The 25006-nt window shown below is 44.6% G+C and overlaps 1 protein-coding gene across 1 annotated transcript in view; it reads right to left on the reverse strand.

The window, feature by feature from the left end:
• Positions 1-20835: 20835 nt before the first annotated feature.
• LOC138481674 (SH3 domain-binding glutamic acid-rich-like protein 3) overlaps positions 20836-25006 on the reverse strand; it is a 38401-nt gene continuing 34230 nt past the window's right edge. The window contains exon 3 of the mRNA XM_069613823.1: positions 20836-21042. Coding sequence (XP_069469924.1) covers positions 20920-21042 — 123 coding nt within the window. The 3' untranslated portion in view covers positions 20836-20919. The remainder of the gene's footprint in view (positions 21043-25006) is intronic.

The following is a 25006-nucleotide window of genomic DNA, read 5'->3' on the forward strand; positions in this document are numbered from 1 at the left end:
CAAACATTGATTCGGCCTTGAAGAAGCGTAGACAGCCCACGTGATTGGTCCGCATCTGTGAGACTCCCACCCCGGTCCTAATAGATACGGGTGCATCAGTGTGTGTGATGGCCACGCAACACTACGAGGCACTGCCTGGACCACCAGCGTTGACCGAGACCAAAGCTAAAATATACTCATTTGGGGGTGATCATCTGCTTCCCCTCCAAGGGGTATTTACAACATCCATCATGCACGCCAACCGCTCCATGAAGGTCAAGTTCTTTGTGACCAATGTGAGCCCACACTCTCTGCTGAGCTCCACAGCATCGGAGGCCCTGGAGATAGTGCACTTTGCGCTGTCGGTGTACGAATGGGACATCACGAGCATCACTGAACGGTTTGCAGGACTGGTCGAAGGGGTAGGCAAGCTAAAATGGGAACCAATACACCTACACATTGCGGAATCAGTGAGACCAACGGCGCTGAAACACTGACGCATTCCTATTCATCTAAGAGTGCTGGTGGAGCAGGAACTTCAAAATCTCATAGACCTGGACATCATTGAGAAGGTGGAAGACCCGACTCTGTGGGTGTCTCCCATAGTGGTGGCAACAAAACCCAAACAGCCTGGGGCGGTACGCATCTGCGTGGACATGAGGCTGCCCAACCTAGCCATCAAGAGGGAACGCCACCTGACGCCAATGCTGGATGATGTGGTGGGGGAGTTGCAGGGTGGCATGGTATTCTCAAAGCTAGACCTACGCTCAGGTTACCACCAGCCCGAGCTGCATCCGGACTTCCGGTATGTAACCACTTTCTCCACCCACAATGGCCTGTACCAATACAAGATGCTGAGCTTTGGGATATCCTCTGCCACAGAGGTGTTTCAGAATGTGATCAGGGGTGCCCTTGCCGGACTGAAAGGTGTGATCAATCTGAGCGATGACATCCTAGTATACGCCCCCTCAGAGACGGAACACCTGGTCAGGCTAGAGAAGGTGGTGGAGAGGATTCGGTACCTGAGGCTAACCCTGCATCGTGAGAAATGCGAGTTCTTGAAGGAGAGCATTGAGTTCTTCGGGTTCATTTTTCAAGCAGGTGGGATATCTCCAGACCCACTGAAAGTCAAAGACATTCGAGAGGCCAGGGCTCCAGACTCTCCCTCTGAGGTACGCAGCTTCCTGGCGATGGTGAACTACTGCAGGAGGTTTATCAAGAACCTTGCCTCCCTCTCAGAACCGCTCAGGGCCCTCACAAAGAAGTACGCCACCTGGACTTGGTCAGTGGAGGAGCAGAAGGCTTTTGACACCATCAAGGCTGTGCTTACTGGTGAGGAAACAATGGTGTTTTTGACCCAGAGAAGGAATCGGAGCTGGTCGTTGATGCCAGCCCGGTGGGTCTCGGGGCGGTGCTGCTCCAACCAGACCCTCAAGGGCAGATGCGGCCCATATGCCAGAAAAGCTCTAACAGACACCGAACAACAGTATACTCAGATTGAGAGATAAGCACTGGTCATTTTGTGGAGCTGCAAACATTTGCGGATATACATCCTGGGCAAACCGGTCTCGGTCATCACAGACCACAAGCCCCTAATTCCCATCATGACGGGGGCATCCTCCAAACTGCCCCTGAGGTTTGAAAGGCGGATGCTTACTCTAATGGAGTATGGGGGTGAAGCTGCAGTACATGCCAGGCACGAATAACCCGGCGGATTACCTGTCCCGCCATCCAAGGGGCAGTGGCACACAGACTGAACAGCCAGGAGGGGACTGTGCTGGGGTCATTTGACATTTGTGGTGGATGCAGCCATGCTGATTGCCTTGACGCTGGAGGAGTTGGCTGAAGCCTCAGGGGCCGATAAGTGTTTCCAGCTGATACAAACCTCCATGGGCAATGGGGACTGGAAATTGGTCCTTGTGGACCTGTCCCGGAAAGGAATTGCTGCGCAGCATGACCTTCAGGCGCTATGGCGAGCACCTCATGAACTGTCTGTATCTAATGAAGGACTGCTATTGAGGGGAAGGCAGATTGTGATCCCGAGGGCGCTGGTGGACTGGGTATTGGAACTAGCTCATAGCGGCCACCAAGGCACGGCCAAGACAAAAGCACAACTGAGAGCCAATGTCTGGCTCCCCGATCTGGAAAGGAGGGTCGACAAGCATGTACAATGGTGAGTTTGGTGTCAAGCGGCCACTCCAGTGGCCAAAGAACCCTGTATCAAGTCCATGGAGAGAAGTGACAAGCCGTGGGGTACTGTGCATGCAGGCTTTGGATCCACTGGGAGGGGCATGTATTTCCTAGTCCTCATGGACCAGTGGTCCCGCTACCCAGAGGCAGAGCTGGTTGAGTCCACGTCCAGTGATTACACCATCCAGGCGCTGGAAAAGATTTTCGCCACCCCCGGTTTTCTGCAGGAGCTGTGCTCAGACAATGGTCCCCCGTTCCAGGGCCGGCAATTTGCCGCTTTCATGGACGAGTGTGGCGTGTCGCACAAGAAGGTTACCCCAGGGTGGCCACATGCCAACGGCGAGGTGGAATGATTTAAGCAGACCCTCAACAAGGTGTTCGGAATCACTCAGGGCAAGCGGGGGAATTGAGTAGAAATCTGTACCAATTCCTCCATGAATATCGATCCAAACCCCACCAGTCCACAGGGGCAGCCCCAGCGGAAGCTCTGTTCAACCGGTGCCCCTGTGGCCTCATACCTGAAGAGGGTGGTCAGGCCCCTGGGTCATTGAAGACCAAAGGACCCTGGAAGCCGGCGAGTGCGCAATGAGCACAAAAATGTCCAGAGACCTCTCAAGCCAGCAAACATGAAGTAGGGGACACCGTCCTTGTACACAACCAGCATCCGGAAGGGAAGTTGTCCCTCAACTACGAGCCCACCCCCATGGATGTGATTCATGTCAATGGCTCAATGGTGATGGCGTCGGATAGGAGAGGAACGATCACGAGAAACTCTTGTTTTTTTCAAGACGGTTGACATCCGGGATAACCATGACGAACCTTGAGAGGGAAACCCATGCCTCCAATGCCGCACCTGGGCTGGAAGAAGATCGTGGGGATCCAGTGCTGGTGGAGCTTCCCCATGGTGGGAGCAGAGAGGAGGGACGTTATCCCCGCCGGGAGGGTCGACGATACCTGACCCGCTTGTAGGACTATGTTCTGGACCCAAGTTCCTAAGGGCCAGAGGGGTCAGTAACGGTGGGCCTCCTCCAATTGTCTGATTGTGTGTCACATTGACATTTCTCTGTTTAGTTATGTGATGAAAAAGGAGGGATGTTACAGACTGACGTGCGCATGCGCGGGCCTGAACGAGGCCGCGCATAAGCATTCCAATAAAGTGAGCCCAAAGTGAGTCCGTGCTCGGCAGTTGCCGCCGGAACTCCGTAGAATGCAGACGTGTGTCCTTGTATTCTTTCAGGTATGGGGGCTGGGTCGCACTACGGAATGGTACCGGGGCATAATTAAGATTGTAACAGCTCCTTTGCCACACTGCAGCCTCTCCTGTACTCACAGGCCCAGTGTCTTGGCAGTCCATGCTCCTCCAAGCTTTCCAGGGTTCTCCCAGCTGCTGCCTTCTTCTCCTGGAGTGTGCCTGTGTGCTCCACCTTTTATACTTGCTAGGAGTTATAGTTAAGTGCAGTCAGGTGTGAGTAGTTACCCATCCCTGCCTGACTACGCCTGACCTTATTAAAGGGACACAATGGAGAATGCCCATAGGAATCTATTGACTATTGATTCCTATGGGTAATCTTCATAGCTCCAACTTGCCTCTTCTTTGTCTCAGTCCTTTTGCAGCAAAGTGGGTAAATGGAATTATGGGATTTGTAGTGTTCCCTAGTGATTGTGGGTAAATTAGGTAAAACAATGCCAAGAAAAGGGGAATACCTGTTTTGCTGTGAAACACAGGGTAACATGTTTAATTCCCCTTTCCTGGTTCTACTATGCCTCCCTTTTATCTTGATACCTGTTGAAATTGGGGAGGGGGGTAACAGGACAGGATTCACAACAGTCCATGAAGGTGGAGGAAATGTCGGGCAGGGGGGTGTTGGAAAAGTTGGGATATCTTGTCTCGCCTTCAAGCTCTTCCTTTCCAATCCCTGAAGACTCTGTACCCAGGTGATCCTCCCTCGCTTGTCTACCCCGAGGGTTTGGATCCAAAAGTGATGGCCGTCCCCTGGACACCTGAGAAGAGGATGCCCAGGGAGTAGGTAGGGCAAAGCCCTTAGGATTTTCACACTGCACAGAGGTTAGAGGTGCCCATTTGACAGCTGCAGTGCTAAGTGCAAGGGCCTCATTACAAGTTGGCCGGGGCACAATTAATTTGTCGGTATTACTATGTACCTGCATGTTGCCACACCAGGCAACTACTCTATTTATTTATTTATTAATGTGATATAGTTTAAATTTAAACTTTACACATAAAATAAATAGTAAACATAAAACAGCATAGAAATAAACACTTTTAAAGTTACAAACATACAAATGTAATAAGTAAAATATATTGTTTAACAATAAGATAAATAAAATAAATAAATTGAAGTAAGCCTAGATATATTTTAAAATATCTTACCATAACCATAATCGGTATAAACTTCTAAGTTCATATTGAAAGAAGAATCTCAATATAATGAAATTAAATTAAAATAAAATAGAATAGGATGTAGGTGTCAAGGCCCATATCCTATTCAGTCTAAGCCAGCCTGAAAATAGGTGGTGATTCTCAGCATACTAAGAATCAATAACGTCCAACTATTGGAGAGTATTACGTAGTTAAGCGCTATTAATTGACCTAGCGGCTATACATTTCCCATTTCTTACTTCTCATTGAGTTCTTAATGGCCTTCCATCCACAGTCACTTCATCACACAAGTTGTCTCTTAAGATTATTCTAGGTCTTATACACATTCAAAAGTTTATATCTTAATGCCCAGCAGACTTTCAATCTTCATCCAGACTTTGTATAAGGAGAGTTACACCTTGATATTAGTGGTGTTGATGCTGTTACACCAAAATAGCATCTCCCCAATACTTTCCAGATTATGTACATATCTTCCAAGATGTAATTGATATGCACTTTGCATAGCAGAACATCTAGTTAAAAGGTGCTCAGCTGTTTCTAATTCATCCTTTTTTTTTTTTAACATATTCTGCAGTGACGGTCTTGTACAGATATTTTATCAATTATAACCGTCACTGTAAGAACAGGAAGATGAGCCATTCTCAATAATAGAATAAAATGGGTGGAGTCTCACGGATGGGCACTGATTCAAACATAGTTGGGGACTTTTGAAAGTGCACAAGATATGCGTCACAAACTGATGTTTTCAGACTACTGAGGTGATCGTAGTTTTCGAGCCAATCCCAAAGTTCGATATTTTTTTATCAGCGAGCGTTGCATTTCTGCTGTTACGTTGCCCCATCTCGGGGTCCAACACATTTCTTTATAGAACTTTTCGATGAACTCCTTCATACGACAAGATGCACTTTCTGTTTCTCCTGTAACATGGTGGTCAATAGACCATATTTGGTGTTGTTCCGCATTTTTAGACAGAGTTCAGCCCTTTTCTTTAAAATGATGGCCTTCAGAGATATTAATCCTAATTCCAACTGGATTGTTGCCATTGGAATGCATACGGGGAGGCCCAAAATTATCCACCAAAATTTGCCTTCTATGACTTCAAGCCAATGTAAATTGATTGTGAGAAGGGATTCAAGTCTGTATGTAATCATGGATGCAAATACCTGTATGTATAATTGGCGTGCCCCCAGAGAGTAAAGCCACCATCTTTAATTGAAAACAGCTTATTCAATGCAGTCACCTGGGCCGCTCTGATTTTATGTACGTTTTTACAGATAAGTCTCCTTTTATATCTATTTCAACCCCCAGATACTTATATTGTGATGTATTCAGTATCTCCGCATCCATCATCTTCAATTTTAAGCATCGCATTTTTAATTAGAAAACATCATTGGCTGCATTTTTTCATTATTGATTATTAGCCCATTTTCATCTGCATAAGCCCAGAGGGCATCTGCTGATCTACGTAGGCCACAGAACGTGTGGTCCTTGACCACAAGATCATCAGCGTAGGCTAATACTGGACACAGGTCACTCCAATTCTAGGTAGGCCATTATGTGCAGCAGATATTGCCACTGGCAGAACGTACACAAACAAATTATATAGAGTTGGCGCAGTGACACATCCCTGCTTTACCCCTCTATTTTGTATTACAAGGCCAGTCTGATTTCCTTGTTGATTCAATCTGAGGGAGACATAATTGTCTTGGTGTAATAGCCGTAAGTAATACAAGAGTCCCAGAGGGCAGCCCATAGCTTTTAACTTTAGCCACATTTTTTTCCTCGGGATCAGATCAAATGCTGCTCTAAAATCAACATACAGAGCATATTGCGTGGGATTGCCCTTCACTCTTGCTCTAGTTCGTAAGGTATCAATAATTATCAAATTATGAGTAGTCGAGTAGCCTTGTCTGAATCCTGATTGGAAATGACTCAGTATTCCAGTCTCCTTTATCCATGCATGTAGCTCTTTTAGCAAGAAGGACGCAAATATTTTGCCCATACAATCAAGCATGGATAGACCCTATAGTTCCCCGGGTCCAATTTATTACCTTCTTCGTAGATCGAAATTAATATTGCTTTCTGCCAGGAAACAGGTATTCTTCTTTCAGCTAAAATTTTTTTGAACAAGATCTCTAGATCGTGCTCAAAATTCCAGTCTACCTTTAATCACCACATTGGCTAAACCATTGGGTCCCGGGGCTCTAGATGTTTTTAGACTCTTGATCTTAATCAAAATTTGATTTACGTAATTTTGATTGGTGGATTTAAGGGAGCCTAGATTTTTAGGTCAGTATTTTCAAGAGGTGTCTGGCTATTTATTTTTTTAATTGGTTTATTCAACCTTTAAAAAAAGAAGAGACATAACTGCACACAGATCACTCCATTACGATTATCCCTTTCCTCCCTCCCGCCCTCCTTGTGACTTAACATCTTTAAAACAAGAGAAAATCAGCCTTCCTTTCATCTCATACAGTACTTGACTATGTCCCTTTTAAGTTTTTTCTTGTTCTTCCAGCCGAGTTTTTAGGACTTTTAAAAAGTTTATTAGCAAACAATGCTGCTCTAATAAGTCCTTCAAAGAGAACTTTCCACCACTCTTCAGTGCTCTTTGTACGGTGTGTATTAATCACAGGGTCAAAGCTAAGGCCCCTTTGTTGCTCCAGAGTCGGACAGGACATAATCAGATGTTTCAAAGTTTCTTTGGCCTCGTTACAAAATCGGCAGTTAAAGTTGAAATTAATTTGTTTGGACCATGTTACTATACAGTCTTTTGTCGGAAAGGCATTTAGTCTGAATCGCATATATAATGCCCTTGTGTGCTGATTTGGAAGGCGCATTAGATAATTAGAGCGTTGTTCGTATGCTTTCGCCTTGCCCGGTACTGAGCTTGCTCTTTGATTGCAGGTTTTAATACAGTCCAGTCTCCAGAGCTTCTTCTTTGCCGCCTCCGGATTTTCCAATAACAGAGTAAGAGTGATATCATATTCTTCCAGTAGGTCTTGAGACAGGCGGTTCCATTTCGCTAAAATAGTATTCGCGTTTTCCAAGTCAGGCCTGTGTAAAATACCAAATTGGGGTACCGGGTCCTTCAACATTGTTTTGCGGTATAAACTTAGTAGATTCCATGCAACTCTAGCGTGCATCAAAATCAGCCCTAATTCATACCGTATGCAAACAGTTGATGTACCCTTTGGTAGTTTCAGCACTCAAGACCAAAAGATGTTTTCTAGTGTGTTCCAAAGCTCGTACGAGGAACCAAATGCATTTTCCCCTCCATAGATTAGAATAGGTACCACTTTCTGTTGATAAAACATAATGATTGGTTTTAATGAAAATTTCCCATATCTGTTATTGATCGATGAGGCTTGGGATGCTAGCTGATGACACTTATTTTTGACTGCTTCTACCCAAGGTCCGTCGTTTCGGCTTGCACTAATTGTCATGCCCAGAAATGTCGAGTGTTTTACAAGCTGAATTTTGTCCTTGGCAATGTGCCAGGATAATTTCTTGCCCCTTCCACCAGCGCCTTGTAGCTTTTCTAAGATCAGAATTTCACATTTTTGGTTATTGATAGACAATCCATTCAACGTTATATATGAGTCTATAAGAGTCATTTTGCGTTGAAGCCCTATTGGGGTCTGATCTACCAGCACAAGGCCATCGGCATATACCAGGTAGTCAATAGGCGTGCCATGTATTTTTGGAGGAAACATGTTTGCACCAGAAAAACTTCTTGTATATCTGATATAAACAGGTTAAATATTGTTGCTCCCACAGGGCACCCCTGTTTTACGCCTTTGTGTGTGTTTATTTTAGCAGACAGTGTGCCTGTCATATCTAGACGTATCTTATTGGAGGTTTCCGTGTGCAATTCATGAATTGCACTCACTAAGCTCGTGGGGCAATCCCACTTGGCTAGTATTTTCCACAACAACTCTCTTTTTATACTGTCAAATGCCTGCAAAAGGTCTATCATTGCCAGGTGCAGCTTGGTGTTTAGTCTGATTGTTTCCATCTTTAGGATGTTCAGTATAAGTAGATTTAGGCCACAGCCAACCCCCCTTACAAACCCAGCTTGTCTAGGGTCAATATGGTTGAAGTCTTTAGCCCACTTCAAAAGTTTCCGTTGGAGCAGTGTTGCATATATCTTCCCCAAGACATGAAGAAGTGCTATGGGTCTGTAATTTTTCAGGGTTCGAGCGATCCCCCTTCTTGAATATTGGCACCACAACGGCACTTTTCCAAGAACTAGGGGTTGCGCGACTCAAAACAATCCGATTGAATAAGGTAACACAAAAATCTGCCCATAAACCCGGATTACGCTTAATCGTGTGGTTTGTTAGGCCATCCGGACCTGGGGCTCTAGATTCTCGCACACTTTTAATTGCGAGTAGGATGTCTGTTCTCTCAAATTCCAGTTCCGATTCAGTTGCAGTCGGTGGATCGCAAGCTGTCTATGGTACTCCTTTGCTAAATAGGGCTGAGAAATACTCTACCCATACTTTTCCGGTCACTGCAATGGCCTGAAGAGCACGTTGAGGCGCTAAGTTGCTGTTTATCAGTTTCCAGAAGTCTGCTGATTTTTTCCCCTCCATTTTAGATAGCATGTTCTCAGCGTCATTTTGCAACATGATTGCCACATGGGACTTGAGCCAGTTCTTGTAATTTTGTTTAAGTATCCTTATCATGGATTTGTATTTTCGTTCACAGGCCCCTTAATCTTCCTTATTTCTTGTCTCATCAGTCGTTTTCGTTGCAGAACGGTCAAGTCGAATTTATGTTTTGGTCGTAATTCGACTTGATTTAGGTTGTGTTTACGTTCTTCAAAATTAGACAACAGGTGTTGATATTCGAGGCCCTCTGCATTTCCCATAAAGTTACTTGTTATCTCCTCTACTTCGGTAATGAGAAGGTTTAAACGGATCCTGCTAGACCCAGGACTTACAGAGTGAGGCCAGTACGAACTAACGTGTTTATTCTGTTTTTCAAGGGTCAGTTGCACCATTTCGTTGTCACTATGAGTCATTTTAAGAACGTCTAGGTGCAGCACTCTCTTGTGGATGTTTTCGCTGACAAATATATAGTCAAGTACTGAGGTTTGCTTCAGCCTTCTCCATGTGGGCTGAGCTGGCATGTCGCCCACTGTGTTACTATTCAGCATATACATTCCACGTGACTCCATTTCTGTGCACCATTGGGTCGCTTTTGGCACCAGGTGATTTTTCTCATTTAGACATATAATGTTTAAGTCCCCATATAGAATCAGGTCCAGCGGCTGTGTCTTTTCAAGTAGCTCATCAATCACTGTTGTCACTGTATCTGCAAACGCCTTTGCATGCTTTGCCTGGTGATTCCAATAGACATTAATGATGTATAAGTGGTCACTCTTGAGATTCACAGACTGTGTGACACTTATTGTAGTTATCTGGATGTATGGTGACACGTTATATGATTCAATTATCCTAAACCCTGAGGCCTTTCTAACTGACGTCAATAGGCCAGCCATCCGTCTTCCCTTTGACTGACATATTGCTGGGTTAAATGCAATTTCAAATCCTTCAAGTAGCGGACCTTCACTTAGCCATGTTTCTTGTAGGCAAATAAGATCCAAATTCTTTGCCCATGAGGTTTTAAACAAGTGGCTGAAGCCTCTAGTATTCCACGAGGCCACTGTGCAGATACTTCTGGGCTCCACTTCCTGGCATTAGGTGTTTGACACCTTATTTAGGGTGGCCGCAAGCCAAGACCAATCGGTCACGCTATGGGGAGAGTTAGATGCTGTCGAGCCGTTGGCCATTGGCATTGCTGGACTCTGGGCTCCGTTGATTGTAATCCTTATCAGTTCATCCTTGTGTGGCAACGCCGCACAGTCCACAGACAAAGGTAAAGCCATTATTGGAGCCTTTATCATTGTGTCAGTTGTTCTTGATTTCTGCTCTTGAGATCGACCTCCATTACTCTCAGACTCTGTTATAGTGCTGTTATCTCTTTTTATTGATGGCAGCCGCGGACTTTGGTCCACTCTAGTTATGTCAAACCCTAATGACATCAGCACAGGACCAGCATCAAGTAGGGCGTCAGCTATCAGTTTCGACTGGAGATGTAGAATTACAGCATCGTTTTTCTTTTCATTAAAGAATTCTACAATCATGAGATCCTCGGAAGCAATCGATCTTAAGCTTGGAATCAAGTGGCACAGCCAAATTACGTTGTGGCGGTTTAGAATTAAGTCATCCGAGGTTACGATACGCTCAAGTAAAAGGCGGTGTAGACCTTGCTGGCATTTGCTCCGTAAGGTTTCCTCCTTCTTCTCACCCATGCAGTTGCTTCTTTTAGCTGATTTGTGTCTATTATGATGATCTTTAGGCTGCAATGTAGAGTCAGACGGTTTGCTGTCCAATTTGTCGGCCCATAATGGTCCCGTCAAACAGGGCAACACTGGCTCATCGTTCCCGGACAGCAAATCTTTGCCGTCCGGTTTGAATTTGGCAGGAACGGATCCTTGCGCTATACATCGAATATTAGACCTTGCTTCCACCAGTTTGCGTTTATCAGCCAAGGTTAGAAAATGTAAGATCTGGTCCGCTTTTCAGTGGGAAAGAGGACGCAAAGGTTGAATCAATTGGCATAATCTCGTCATTTTTCTTTTGTCGTCTACTTCCTTTAGCCCTTCATTTATTGGGCACGCTGCAGGAGAGAGTGGCTTTATGGCATTGTCTGGAACCAAGGTATTTGCCAATTGTTGGTCTCGCCTTGGCATGGGCGGTAGGAAGTCTTGTATCAGCCTTGCCTCTGTGTCTAGGACAGTCTCTGCTACTGACACCACTTTAGGTATGTGCGTCTGGCCAGTGGCTACCTTCTTAGTTATACCATGCTCCAATGAGTTCCCTGATGGTACCTCATGAGCCGATATACCAGGTGCCGGCAGACAAGGCACTTGAGAGGTTGGTGGATTTATGGCATTGCTATGCAGGTCTTCATCCTCGTTTATCGATACATTCATCAGCGCGTCAGAGACGTCACTAATGCACATGTACGAGGCTTCCAAATCTGTTTCCGTCTCCTTGGAAGCTTTCACCGTCTGCTTTCTTTCCAAGGGTTTACTTTTTGATAGCAGTCCATTAACCGTAACATTCACGGTTTTAATGTTACATAGACATTTTCGTGAATTGTTGGCTCCTCTCTTCGCTTTTCTTGCTGCTGGTAAATTTTTAGTTTTCTTACCGGGGCCACTTAATACATGTTTGTCACTTTTGTTTGTTTTATGTGTGTCAGTTGGGATCTTGAAGATGTTGTATATGACAGCCGACTTCTCGGCTGCATCCGCCATCGCTTTGGGTGGTTCCTCAGGCACCGTCTCCTGGTGTAAGCAGCTTGCAGATGTCGAAGGCATTTGAAGGTTTTGTAAGGCTAAATTGGCAACGTCTTGGGCCTCTTTTACAACTTTCTCAAACCCGTTTACTATGGCGGAACAAGGATCCCTAGGTGGGATAGTGACGGGCAAACTATGCTCAACAATACCAGATAAGTCAACAGACCTTCCGGAGGAACTACTGCTGAGACCTGTACGCCAAGTGTACTTTTCATAGGTTCCAAATTTTTCTCAGGCAATGCTGCTACGCATGCCGGGTTGTTAGATAGATTGCTATTTTCTAGTCTGGAACAAGAAACACAAGTGTCTAATACTGTTGCAGGATTGCGCCTCTGACACTTAGCAACAGTTGACGGTCCGTTCGAAGTTGTATCTTTTTCAAAGATGTTCAAGACTTCTTTTGCGACCTCCGCCAACAGTTTTTTGTCAATGTTGGCATTTCTTACATTGTCTAACAAGGCTGCAAATGTTGCATCCATCTTCTTGTTCATCTCTTGCAAAGCCGCCTTGCGGTCGGTGGACTCTTGTTCAATCTTACACACATTGTTTGTCAACGTATGTACTACCGAAGCCAGATCTTTCATGTTGCTCGTACATTTTGAGAAATGGGGCAATGGACATACACATTGATGACATTATCAAGGCCTGTAGGTCTTGTGAGTTTTGTGCATTTCCTAGTGCCACCTGCTCAGGCTCTCCATGGCGCGCACTTCCTTTTTTGCGAATGACACGGCGTCTAATCTTCGGAAATGGTCGCTCCATAAGAGAGGAATCGGAGGACACTTGCTCTAAATCGTCCTCGCTTACTGTCAAAAGTATTGCGCTCCCACTTTGTTCTATTTGCAGAGCTTCCGTTGGGTAGGTTGCATTCAATAATGAGTTTGGTTAGAACTTTTCACCTTTTTATTTTGTGTGAATCTGAGGCTGGGTGAAATACTTTCATCCATTCTTCTGCGTTTAACGAGGCAGCGGACTCGATGAATTTTCTGCTGCACAGAGTTTGGCGAGGACGCCCTTTCTTCGTAGGGCAACCTTGTAAGCCGATCTGTGATCAGCTGGCCGTCCATCTTTGTTCCTGTGTCGCCTTTCAGCGTTCTTTGTTTATTGATGCGTGTTAGATCGGCCAGCAGTTTGTTCACAACCTCGAGTGAATTTCTACGGTCCATGCCAAATACAATGGCATTGGCTGAAGCAGATTCGTGCTCCCTTGTCATTGGGGTCCCGAGGTAATCTGCTGGATTTCCCCGCTGTTTTACCACATCGTCGTCTGGGCGTTTAAAGACCACATCTTCGTCTTCACAATCCGAGCCACAATTGGAAGCACAATGAAACTCTGTAAGTGTGGATTAGCCTACAGAGCCTATTGAGGACACCGCACTGAAAAAGCGGCCGTGAGGTAGCTCTCCACTGGACGTGAATGTTGGTTTTGGACTTTGAGAAGAACAATTATTGCTGTGACAGCTCGCCACACTTTGGGACCGGCCCAGATTTACAGATGCCCTGATCGTTTGGATCGTGTCACTCACTGTCGCAGGAAAGTTGTGTGCATCAGATGTGTTGCTCTCCGTTGACACCTGACAAGTATCCAACGTTGTTGTAGCATTACTGATGCTAAGGTCGACCATTGCCACAACGGCACCCACATTACTCCTACTCCCCCCTATAAGGTCCACCCTAGCCGGTACACAGCCTGTGGTCACATCATTGATTGCCGCCGGAAAGTGCTCATGGAAGTGTGCCAGTGCAGTGTGCTTGATAGTGTCATTTTCGTCGCTGTTAACCACTGTACAAACGTTCATACAGCCCCCAGCAACTCTCACCATACAGTCACTTACTTGGGGATTGTCCTGGAGTGCAGTAATGGCTGATGGAGGGACCGGCTTGTTGCTGGTGGCAGAGTCCGTGCGGGCAAGGTCATAGCAGTTAACAAGGATTGCGGTTGCTTGAATTGCTGGTATGTCTAACAGCGCCACTTCCAATCTCCGCTGTGCGCTTTTTTTGGTGGGATAAACGTCTTTCATTGCCGCACAGGACCGTACCGCCCCCTCAACCTCCCTTGAACTTCCTTGGACTCCTTTGACTCTTCACCGACTCCGCGCCCGCTCCACGGGGGAATCAAGTCTTTGTAGTCACACAGGCACGCCCACAATTGTGAAAGGCAGTGTAAACAGACTGCTAAGGGAACAGCTCTCAGCACCAGCCGCTCCTTCGACTCTTCACCGACTCCGAGCCCGCTCCACCGGGGAATCGAGTCTTTGTAGTCACGCAGGCACGCAGGTACGCCCATTGTGAAAGGCAATGTATGAAATCGATCCATTGTGGTTCACCAATCGGATTAATCATCTGGGTTTTTTCCCCCTCCTCTTGCTTCGCTGAGAAATTCCCAGATGCTTCTGGTGTTTTTTTCAGCAAATTGCTTGTATTGCTTTCTGCCAATAGGAAATAGTATCTTCTTTCCTCTTGGCTTTAAGCTTAGCTCTGTATTTGTTTTTCAAGGCTCTAGATATTTCATGGAAAGTCTCATAGGTAGTGCTTGTTTTCTTTGCCCTATGAATATCGGCTCTTTTCTTTTGATGTCTCTTATACATCTGTCATATCGATAGTTCTTATTTGACTCTTATTCTAAAGTTCCTGTTGGAATAGTTGCATGGGTAATGAAGAATGCACTAATCAAACTTTCTATTGCGTCTGGTGACATATCTTTAAATTGAAAGTTGTCTAATTTGCATTCTCCATACAGTGCGTCAGCTGCTTTTTCGATGTTAGTCTTTGACCAGCTGATACATGTCCCTGTATGATTGGTATATATATTTCCCAAGGATTTAATATGGGCCAAGCATTTCTCAGTTTGTAATGTTAGTGTGAGTGAGTCGTGGTCACTCCAGTCATTCTTGTTGCCCTTTAGATCTTTGACTTGAGATGCTAACATTGGACTGACAAATGCATAGTCTAAAGTGCTATGTGATTTACCACCTTTCCAGGTATAATGCCCAGGATAGTAATTTTTCGTTCTCCCATTGACCATTTCCAATTCCCAGTTTTCAAAAAATGCTAACCAGGATTGGCCCTCTAGATCATTTTCATCCTGGATCATAGTACATTTGGACTTCAGGTGAGGGTTAGTCGAGGGCCCCTCCCTCCCAATCATGCGGCAGTTAAAGTCTCCCATAACCATCACATCATTGTTAGCCATTCTAGCAGACCACTGTGCGAATATATCATGTAGAGCCTCCTGTAGGTGTTCTCGGAGGTTAGCCCCGGGAGGATTATATATGTTGATTAATAGGCTTTTGTCTGTGTCATCACTATAGAGGTTTTCAAGCTCCACCGCTAGTTTATACTCATCCAATTCTGTATTAAGGCGTGTAGATTTAAAGGTATGTGCTACCCCAATAAGGAGTCCTCCATATGGTCTACCCCGAGCTCGCTTTTTGGCCAGTGATTGGTGCATAAAGTACCCATCCAAAGAAATAGGAAACATTAACCACGTTTCTTGTAGGCAGATGCATGTATGGCTGGTGATATGCAGCAATGAACCTGCAGGGGAGAGCAAATGAGAAAAACCCCTACAATTCCAAGAAACAATGAACAATTCTCATTGTTTTAGTAGAAGTTCAGGTAAGGATCCCGACAACCATTTAAAACATTCTACATTTCAGAAATCAGAATCTCTTTTCCCGTTGGAAAATTCAATATGCTGCAAGACATTTTTGTCTCTGGTTTATCATTTATGGGCCAGTTAGGATCCTCTTGATCCAAGTCTACATCCAGATCTATGTCCACAGCCAATAAGTTTTCCTTAAAATTACGCATTAGTTGCGCAGACGCCAAATATTTGCAATGGATTGCGGACACATCCGGATTTTTTCATTTTAATGGTTCCACAAACTCAAAGTCATCTGTGTTCAATACTCTCAGTTGTGGGACCGCATGCAGCCTAGTCAAGAATTCAGATCTCGTAAGCCATTTGGTTTTACTTTCTTGATAGATGTTCTTAATAAGACAAATACGGTTATTAGATGTGTTAGAAGTGTTCAACTGTTTTGGGCTAGTTGGTGACCTATAAACTATAGGTACCACTATCAGCATGTGTTTCTCAATTGGAGTTGAACAGTTACTAAGCTCATCACCCTGAGATTGCATTACTTCCAATTCATGGTTTTCCACCTCTTGAGGATCGTTTGCTTTATTATTGAGTAGCCAACTAGTAAGGCTTCCCCCTGCGTTTGCCCTACGTTTTGTAGCTCTTACCACCCTTTTCTTTGTTTTTTTTTGTTCTTTTATCAGGCAATCCTGTTTCTGACAATAATGAAGGAATCTCCAATGATTTTTTGTTGTTTCTTGACCTTTTTGCGAGTCTACGTTGTTTCCGTGAAAAGAATATAACAGATTCATCAGCTTCTGTTCGTATTGTCACAGGAACTAAAATCGTCTCAGGAGCCTCAATAATTCTTGCTGCTTCAGACAGATTATGTTCAACTTCCTCATTGTCTTTGGGTGCAGTGTTATTCATAGTGGCCAAATTGTTGGCATTTTCCAAAATACGGCCACACATTTTCAATAAGATTTTTAGGGCAAACTGGAGTGAAGCCATTGAATATTGCAATTCAGCTAATTCAGATGGGACTTGGTAAGTTTCAGATGATGCTTCCATTTCCATACCAGTTATTGAAGATGGTATGTGGATCATCAAATTAGGCGAGGCAGATAATCGAGTTGCAGTGACCTCCGGATTAGGTACTTCAAGTTCAGGATTTATTTGCTAGTTCCCTAAGTTGATGCCCATCTGTTTATCCGGAGCCGGGGTCATCTGTCTCTGCATGCTGAGACAAAGTTCAAGCAGAGAATTATTATCTATTAGTAATGTCTAGGGAATTACTGCAGTGTTGAACTATAGGTTCCCCTTCATCTAACACCGTTGAGTTAACTTCAGGTGATTTGTTCACAGGGAAAAAGTCTGTTATCGCCCCCGATTTTGTTGGGATGGGCTTTTTTGATTTCCTGATAAGGTCTACATTGATAGTGTCCCACTTCTCTTGAATCTGAGTTTTATTCTTTGGGTTATGTAGGTTATATTTGGAGGTCTTCTTATTGGCTGGCATTCTTAATTCTAGTCAAAGACCTTTTTTTTTTAATTTAGTCTATAATCACAGCTGTAAAAGCAGAAACTCAGGGGATTTGCTCATTTTCTTTGTCTCTCTTTGGTGATATAGGGATCAAAGGCACTCTGCCCACAGTCTCCCTTAAACTATGTTTGAGAAGATGCACCTATTACTAGATTATAGAGAACAGGCAGACCAGATAATCCCCAATATTGTTGAAAAACCAGATAGCTGCAGCAAGATTAAAATGCCTCGCTAGTTTTAAAATAAACTGTGTTCCAAATACTCTCTAGAGTTGAAATGTATCAACCACTTTGGGCTTCAAGCCACACCAGAATCTCCACTAAGCCTAGGGGGTTCAGGCCGCTTCCGAAAGCCCAAGAGTGAACAAAAAGTACCTAGAGGCTGTAAATATGTTACATCTCTGTGTTACAGCAGCTATTTATGCCAGTAGGAGCTAAGTATAATTTTTCTGGTAAGCCGCCCAAAAGGACCAACTCAAGCCGTAAGTTTAGTCACACTTATATATAATATCACAATGTCACAATTGTGAGCAATAGAACAGCATGCAAATACGATATGCGGCCCCTTGGGATGCCCACCAGATTAATTCAATACTTGATCGCCACAAGTTACTCTCACCACCATGAGTTTCAGAGGCTTTCAGCAGAGGCATCGCCAGTAGATGGTCCCCTGTAGTGACAAGGGCATCGTGAGAATCGTGGAAAACGCTCGCTAGAGCTGCGATCTGCTCCTCGTGGCTTTTTCCAGACTGCTGCTCTCTACCGGCCCTAGTTCACAGCTCCCGCGGCTCCCACAGCTACCTGCTCACCGTTCAGCTGTTCGCCTTTCAATGCCTTCACCGTACAACAGACCAAGCTAGGGAAGGCTGGAAGGGGAAGCTTAGAGAAGAGGACCCTATGAACCGTCAAGCCGCACCAGCAAGAGGATTCGCCTCTCTCCGGAAACACTCTCTCGGTCACCGCTAACTGAATGATTGAATGGCTGGCCGCTTCCTACAGTTTCCATCTACAAGTTAGCCTGTGAGGTGCCAGAATGACCTCCAGCTGGAAGCTGGAGGTCATTCTGCCACCTTACTGGCAAAAAATAGTCAGTTTTACCAGCACCTGTGCCTTTAATACTGGCAATCCCCTCATGGAGTCTTTTTGGACTCCATGGAATGGGGATTTATTACTGTTATTGGCACTCAGAACATGGTGGACATTCTAACAGACGGAGTGCCGGTACCGGTATTACCGTTTTCCAGGAACCTGGTGGTACCACCACGATTCTGGCAAACTCACAATGTGGGCGTACGTCTCTGCAGCACAGGGGCTGCATTTAAGTTATGTACCCCGTGTGGGTCGTGTACCAAAGCAATGATGACCATAAGCAGCCCATGCTGGTGGCAGGGTAAACTCTAAAAATAAGCTATGCCTGGGTTAAGGCATTGTTCATGGCACTACTCATGATCTTTGCAGCCATATCCAATTTGATATCACACATATGTTGGCTCCTATGCTCGAGCTCAGCTGTGGAAGGTGATGTGTATTCTGGCCAGACAGGCTGATATTACCAAATGATAGGACAGGAACTGGAATGGCATGCCTCTTCTTTGATATCCTTGTGAGGGTAGGTAACATCCTCCTACAGAGCCCTCCAGTTGTGAGGCAATGGGCCTCATTACACGGTAGGTGATAGCCATGGGCGCTAATAGCGCCATGGCTACCCCCTTACCGCATTCCAGGTCTGTGTTCCCGGAATAGGGACTTACCGGGTCATTCCGACCTTGGAGGACCCGGTAAATCCCCATTCTGGGAACCATTCCCCATTCCCATTGAGCCCCTATAGGGCTCAATGGGAATGGGGATGGAGCTAATGGGCCCGTTATTAGCGCTGAAGTCCCTTAACGGGTCCCTTCCTTAACACCTGATAAAACCAGGCATTAGGGAAGGGACCCGCTAAGGGACCTTGTAGTAGGGTGGTAAGGGATTACCGGCACCGGTGCCCTTACCGGTGCCGGTAATCCCTTACCGCCTACCGTGTAATGAAGCCCAATGTCTTGAACCTCCGTAATCTATGTATGTACTGACATATTACAACAGATGTTAAATACAATTTTGAAAAAAAAACAAAGAAATATAATACAATTGCACTGATGGTGTGGTTCTAAACCATCTCAGAGGGCTGCTCATTTGTTGAAAGTTAAATGTTCTATCCTATGCACCATCAATAGTGTTGCTATGAAGCCAGTACAGGCATATATAAGTGCAACCCCTTATTGAATACAGGAGATTGGGTTTAAGGCGGATTCTATGATACAGTCCCCCCTACCAGATGTCAATGCCCAGGACATGTCTCCCTTTGATTCTGTCTTTCCCCTCCACCTGCTCTCTTAAGACCGCCCCCGCAGTAGCCATCTTGATTAAGATTTAAAATGAAGTGAATGTATCATTTGTAGAGCTGTTAGCATTATTGTGATTTTATTTTCATTGAATGCCATTGGTAGGCCAATTTAGGTAAACATACACTGAGTGCCTGTCGTCATTTCCCTCATTCCTTTTATGAAAGGCTTTTTATTAAATGATTGGGCTAACCAAAGCAGCAGGAAGGGCCATTGCCACAGCAAGGAAGTTGTGCCATAAGTCTTCAGCAATGGCCTTACAGCATCACAGCTAAAGGACTCATGATTTATTTTGTCACTGCTCAATTTCTGCATAAGGACATAGTGGTTAAAGCCTTTGGGCCTATTCATGGAATTTATTGCACGGTTCAAAGTGACTTTGCACTGCCAACACAAACTCTGATTCATGCAACTGTGCAAAGTGTATTTTTGCACCATGCCAATCCCTGAATACACCTAGAAAATTCTTCTCAGTACTGGCAAAAATATTTGGAATCAGCTACCAGAAACTTTAAGGAAGAATAGCAATAATTTATGCTTCAGATGAACCCGCAGAACTCTCTTGTTCAAACATCCTCAAATGACGCTCTAGCTTGCTGGTCTCTCTTAATTTCAGGTTGCATTGTACCCTCTTTAATAGAGCCCTGGAAACTTCAGGTGTAGTCCTTGTGCTTTATGCATCTTTCATAATGTCACATAACATAATCACAGCCATTTGGCAGGTAGTCACTTTGCTCTTTCCTCTAAGTGCCTGCCTGTGAGTCCTTTAGCGTGTGTTATACACTGTACTCTGCTAATTGGTCTACAGGCAATAGCACACAAGTCAGTCAGTGGGTTTAAATGTAAGGCCATAACAGTACAGATACAAATAAACCAGTGCCAGACAGCGTTGTCTGTAGCTGCAGTACCTGCTTCTTTTTTCATGTCTACTGTTCATCCCTCTACACTGCCAATGATGTAGTCATAGAGTGCATACAAAAATATACAAGTTTAAGCACAGCACAGTATGCCACTATTTACTTGCCGACAACTTGAGGATGGCATTGAGTATGTACTGTACTCTGCAGTACTGTAGATAATGTTTCATATCGGGTACATTTAGTTTGCTTTTAGGTGTGGGTGTGAGAAATAAAGGCACAAGGGTGGCTTGCAGAGACATGGGATACATTGTGCCAAAATAGTACATAGCATGTTGGATGATATTACAAATGTTGATGATATTATTACTATTTATATAATCGTTTCCAAATTGATTATCCAATTTGAGAGCCTTTGCCAATGGATACTGCTTTATTTAGCTGCTAATTTTAAGTTTTATTTGCATCCATTAAACGAAGCCTACAACAAGCAGTATTCCCAATAAATTAAAACAACAACTCAAACAATGTATTTAACTACAAATGCAGTTCATATATTTTTTTGGAAATCAAATACATGTATTTAAAATATTTTTAATCAATCTGTTTTATATTTATTTGCCAAATGTAAAATTGATTTGTAGTAAGTTATTTTTCTTATGCTGATCTACCACTGGCAGCTTCAAGAACTTCCGAAACTCAAGATTCTCAGTTGCTTCATACATCATCTGATAGTCCTAAAGGAAGAAAACACTGTACATTAACTTAGTAATTTCGTTTAGGTACACTTAACATATAAGAAGCATCTAAAATGTATGTGATTATCCCAAACAGCCTCTCTACAGTACATGAGCTTTTTTCTTAAATGTCCTTTTGATTTACACTAAGTCGTTTCTGTCAAAATTGGCTCTGAGACGGTTCACAGGGTTTTATTAAGGTTTTGAATGGACCTATGGCCATCCCTCTCTTGTCTATAAAGCACTGTCCTTCCTAGCGCAGGCATCCCTAACTACCAAACTAGTATCTACCCACAGCACATTTCACCTCAGTATCTAAGGGCTTATTGCCCATGATAATCTCCACCACCCCATCACCACCAGCCCAGTCCCCTATTGCGACGCCCACAGAGTTGAATAATGTGTTACACCATGTAATGCCAAAGATTCTCCCAAATAATGTTTCCTTAATTAGAGTCCCACCACATACTCTTACTGACCAGAGAAACAGTACCACCCAGCCCGACTTGTGCCCATTCTCGTTAGTGACTAGTATATTAGCCATCTACAACCTGAATACTCATTTTCCCCACCTGACACGTGTTGCCACCCACACCCTAAATTAGGTCAACTGTGACAACGAACACCTATGAGTCATACTAGCATAGTGAAGAAAACTGCATTAAAGCGCCCACACACCGCCAAGCACCAATTCTGCTCAAAACTTCCACATCCAATTATGCTTACTTTCCTAACCTTCATAATGTTCCCATTCTGTATAATACCAAACTCCATGCCTTGTACAGGAGGTCCCTTCACCCTGTTCAATGATGGCCTCGCTAGACTAGGTTGCCAATGCCACCACCCTATTCCCTGACCCACACCTTTCCTCCCATCCCTTCCCCCCTTCCCCCCTTTCCCCTCACAAGTGCACACGCTAACACCGACTACCATACAACTATACCCTCTTTGGGACTAAATAGATTAAACAGACTTGGATCCAGAACCTACTTCAACTATCATACGCCCAGACCCACCGCAACCAAAGACATAGGCACCAAAACAGCAACAGTTCCTATCAATAGACCACCCAAAACCTCCACCATAAAACAAACCACCGGCAGTATCTAAAAATACTACTCAGCTTCCCAACCTATGGACCACCCCTCACCTCCAGCCCACCCCTTTGATCAGAGGCGCACTCATCAATGCTCGCTCTCTCTGTGCAAACACCATAGAAACCCATAACCTCATCACAAACCACCAACTTGATTTACTAGTAGTCACCGAAACTTGGCTACATCCAGCAGCAGGCCCCCTACTAGCTATTTCCATCCCCCCAAGGTACAGTATCCTCAGAACAGACAGGAACAACCTCCAAGGAGGCATAGTTGCCCTAATAGCCAGATCTACCTTGCAATTCAGAGCCTGTCCACTGGAACAGATACAGGGCTATGAACTCCTACTAGTCAAATTCTCCCCTAAGCCCAAAACCACTGCCAACTTCCTAGTAATTCACAGATCACCCAATAAGGACAGCCAGCCTAGTTTAGACATCCCCCTACTACTCACGCCCCTTATTAAGCCCAAGACCAAATTCATCGTCCTAGGGGACATCAACCTAGGTTATAACGACCCCCTTGACACAAATGCTACTGCCTTTCACACAGCTATGTCAGACATGAACTTTACCCAGCTGATTAACAAACCCACTCACTCCAAAGGCAGAACATTGGACTGGATCCTATCCCTCAACTGTCAAGTTACCATAGAGTCCCTCCTCCCCGTAGAATGGTCAGGCCACTCAATCATCACCTTCACCCTGGAACATAAAAATACTGACTACGCCAGCCCCAAGGCACCTGATACTTTTGAATCTAGAAATATTAAAAAACAGCAGACAACCTCTCACCCACCTTACAATTTGCCCTAGCCAATATCACCCCGAACACTAACAACCCTGACTACTTAGCAGACTGCTATCAACAAAGCCTCACCTGCACCATTGACTCACTTTCCCCCGTCATTACTAAAACTCGGAAACCTGACAAACATTCCTGTTTCTGGCTTGACGAAGAACTAGTCTCCCTCAGATGTACCAAAAGATTTCTCGAGCACCTACATAGGAAATCTAACACCAATGAATCAGCACAGGACTTCCAAATAGCCAATAAAAAATACAAATCAGCCATAATCTCGCACAAAGCTAATGCACTTAACACACGCATAACTGATGCCAACTCGGACAGTAAAGAACTTTTCTCCATTCTCAGAGAGCTTGAGAACCCATGCCAAGTGACAGCACCCTATAACTCCAGCAAATCCTGGTGCACCACAATATAAGATGCACTAGCCTCTAAAATTACTCTACTACAGAAAGAAATTGACAGCAAAAAAACCCTCCTCACAGGAAAAATACTGCCCAATATAACCTCCAACCCTCCCACCCTGACCACTTGCTCCCCATTTCAATTCACCCCTGTCACCAACAAAGAAGTACTCAATACCATCATGAAACTCAAAGCTTCCAATTGCAAAGAAGACCAATTCCCATCACATCTAGTCAAATTTTGCGCCCACACCCTACCACCAGTCATCACGGAATTTGTTAACGCTTCCTTCAACTCTAACACAGTACCTGTCAGCATTAAAAAAGCCTGGGTTACTCCCCTCCTCAAAAAACCGACCCTGGACCCCTCAATCCCCACCAACTACAGACCTATAACCACTGTCCCATTCCTACTGAAAATCATCGATAAAATAGCCTATTCCCAAATTCAAAACCATTTAGAACACCACCAACTACTAGGCGACCGACAGTCAGGGTTCCGCCCTAACCATAACACAGAAACAGCCCTACTTGACTTAAATATCCAAATGGATGCCGCGAGAGACTCAGGCAAACCCTGCCTGCTAATGCTCCTTGACCTCTCCGCAGCATTTGATCTGGTCGACCATGACAAACTCTGTGCCTCCCTAAACAATAATTTCAACGTATCCAACAATGCCACAGAGTGGATTAAATCCTTCCTCGCAGAGAGGACCTCAAGAGTTGCCATTGGAAAAGAATCAGCAGATCTCATACCAGTCCCACTAGGCATTCCTCAAGGATCCTGCCTCTCCCCGACCTTATACAACACCTACACCAAGTTGCTCTTCGCAGCACTGGACGCTATGGGTGTCATCTATACCAATTTTGCAGATGACACCCAGATCCTTATCCCACTAACAGGCATCCATGAGCAAGACTTCCTGCTCATTAATGAAATATACTCACTAATACAAAACTGGATGGCTATTAGCTTGTGTCTCAATGATGACAAAACAGAGCTGCTCATATTAGGATCATCCTCCAAACACGCCTCCCTTCAGCCTATTTACTCTTCATTCACCATTGATGGCACCACAATCCCAGTTCTTAAACAAGTAAAGACCCTAGGGGTTTACCTTGATCCGACACTCACTATGACTAAGCAAGTAAATACCCTTGCCTCCGCCACCTCTTACACAGCCAAACTCATCTCTCTTAGTCGCAAATTCCTGACACCAGAAAACTGCATTACACTTGCAAGAGCGCTCATACTATCAAAGCTTGACTATTGTAACATCCTCTTCCTAGGTACGTCCAACACCAACCCCTCCAATCTCCAAATTATGCAGAACAAAGCACTCTGTGCTGCATTAGGCATAAAACAATCTGATCATATATCCAACATCAGGAGACAAAACCACTGGCTTCCCATCAAAGCAAGAATACTCTTCAAAGCCCTCAGCATCTCTCATAAATGCATCACCAACAAAGCTCCCAAATACCTTCTCAACACAGTCGCTAAGAAACCTCTCACCAGACTTCTCAGATCTAATAACAGCAAAAACCTAGAAATCCCACGATACAAAAGAGAAAAAGCAGGAGGCAGCAGTTTCAAAGTTCTCTCTCCTAGGCACTAAAATGCTCTACCTATCAACATCAAGAGTGAACAATCCT

The sequence above is a fragment of the Ambystoma mexicanum genome, chromosome 5p (genome assembly GCF_040938575.1).
Source record: "Ambystoma mexicanum isolate Mex_15411 chromosome 5p, UKY_AmexF1_1, whole genome shotgun sequence".
In the NCBI taxonomy this organism is placed as follows: Eukaryota; Metazoa; Chordata; class Amphibia; order Caudata; family Ambystomatidae; genus Ambystoma; species Ambystoma mexicanum.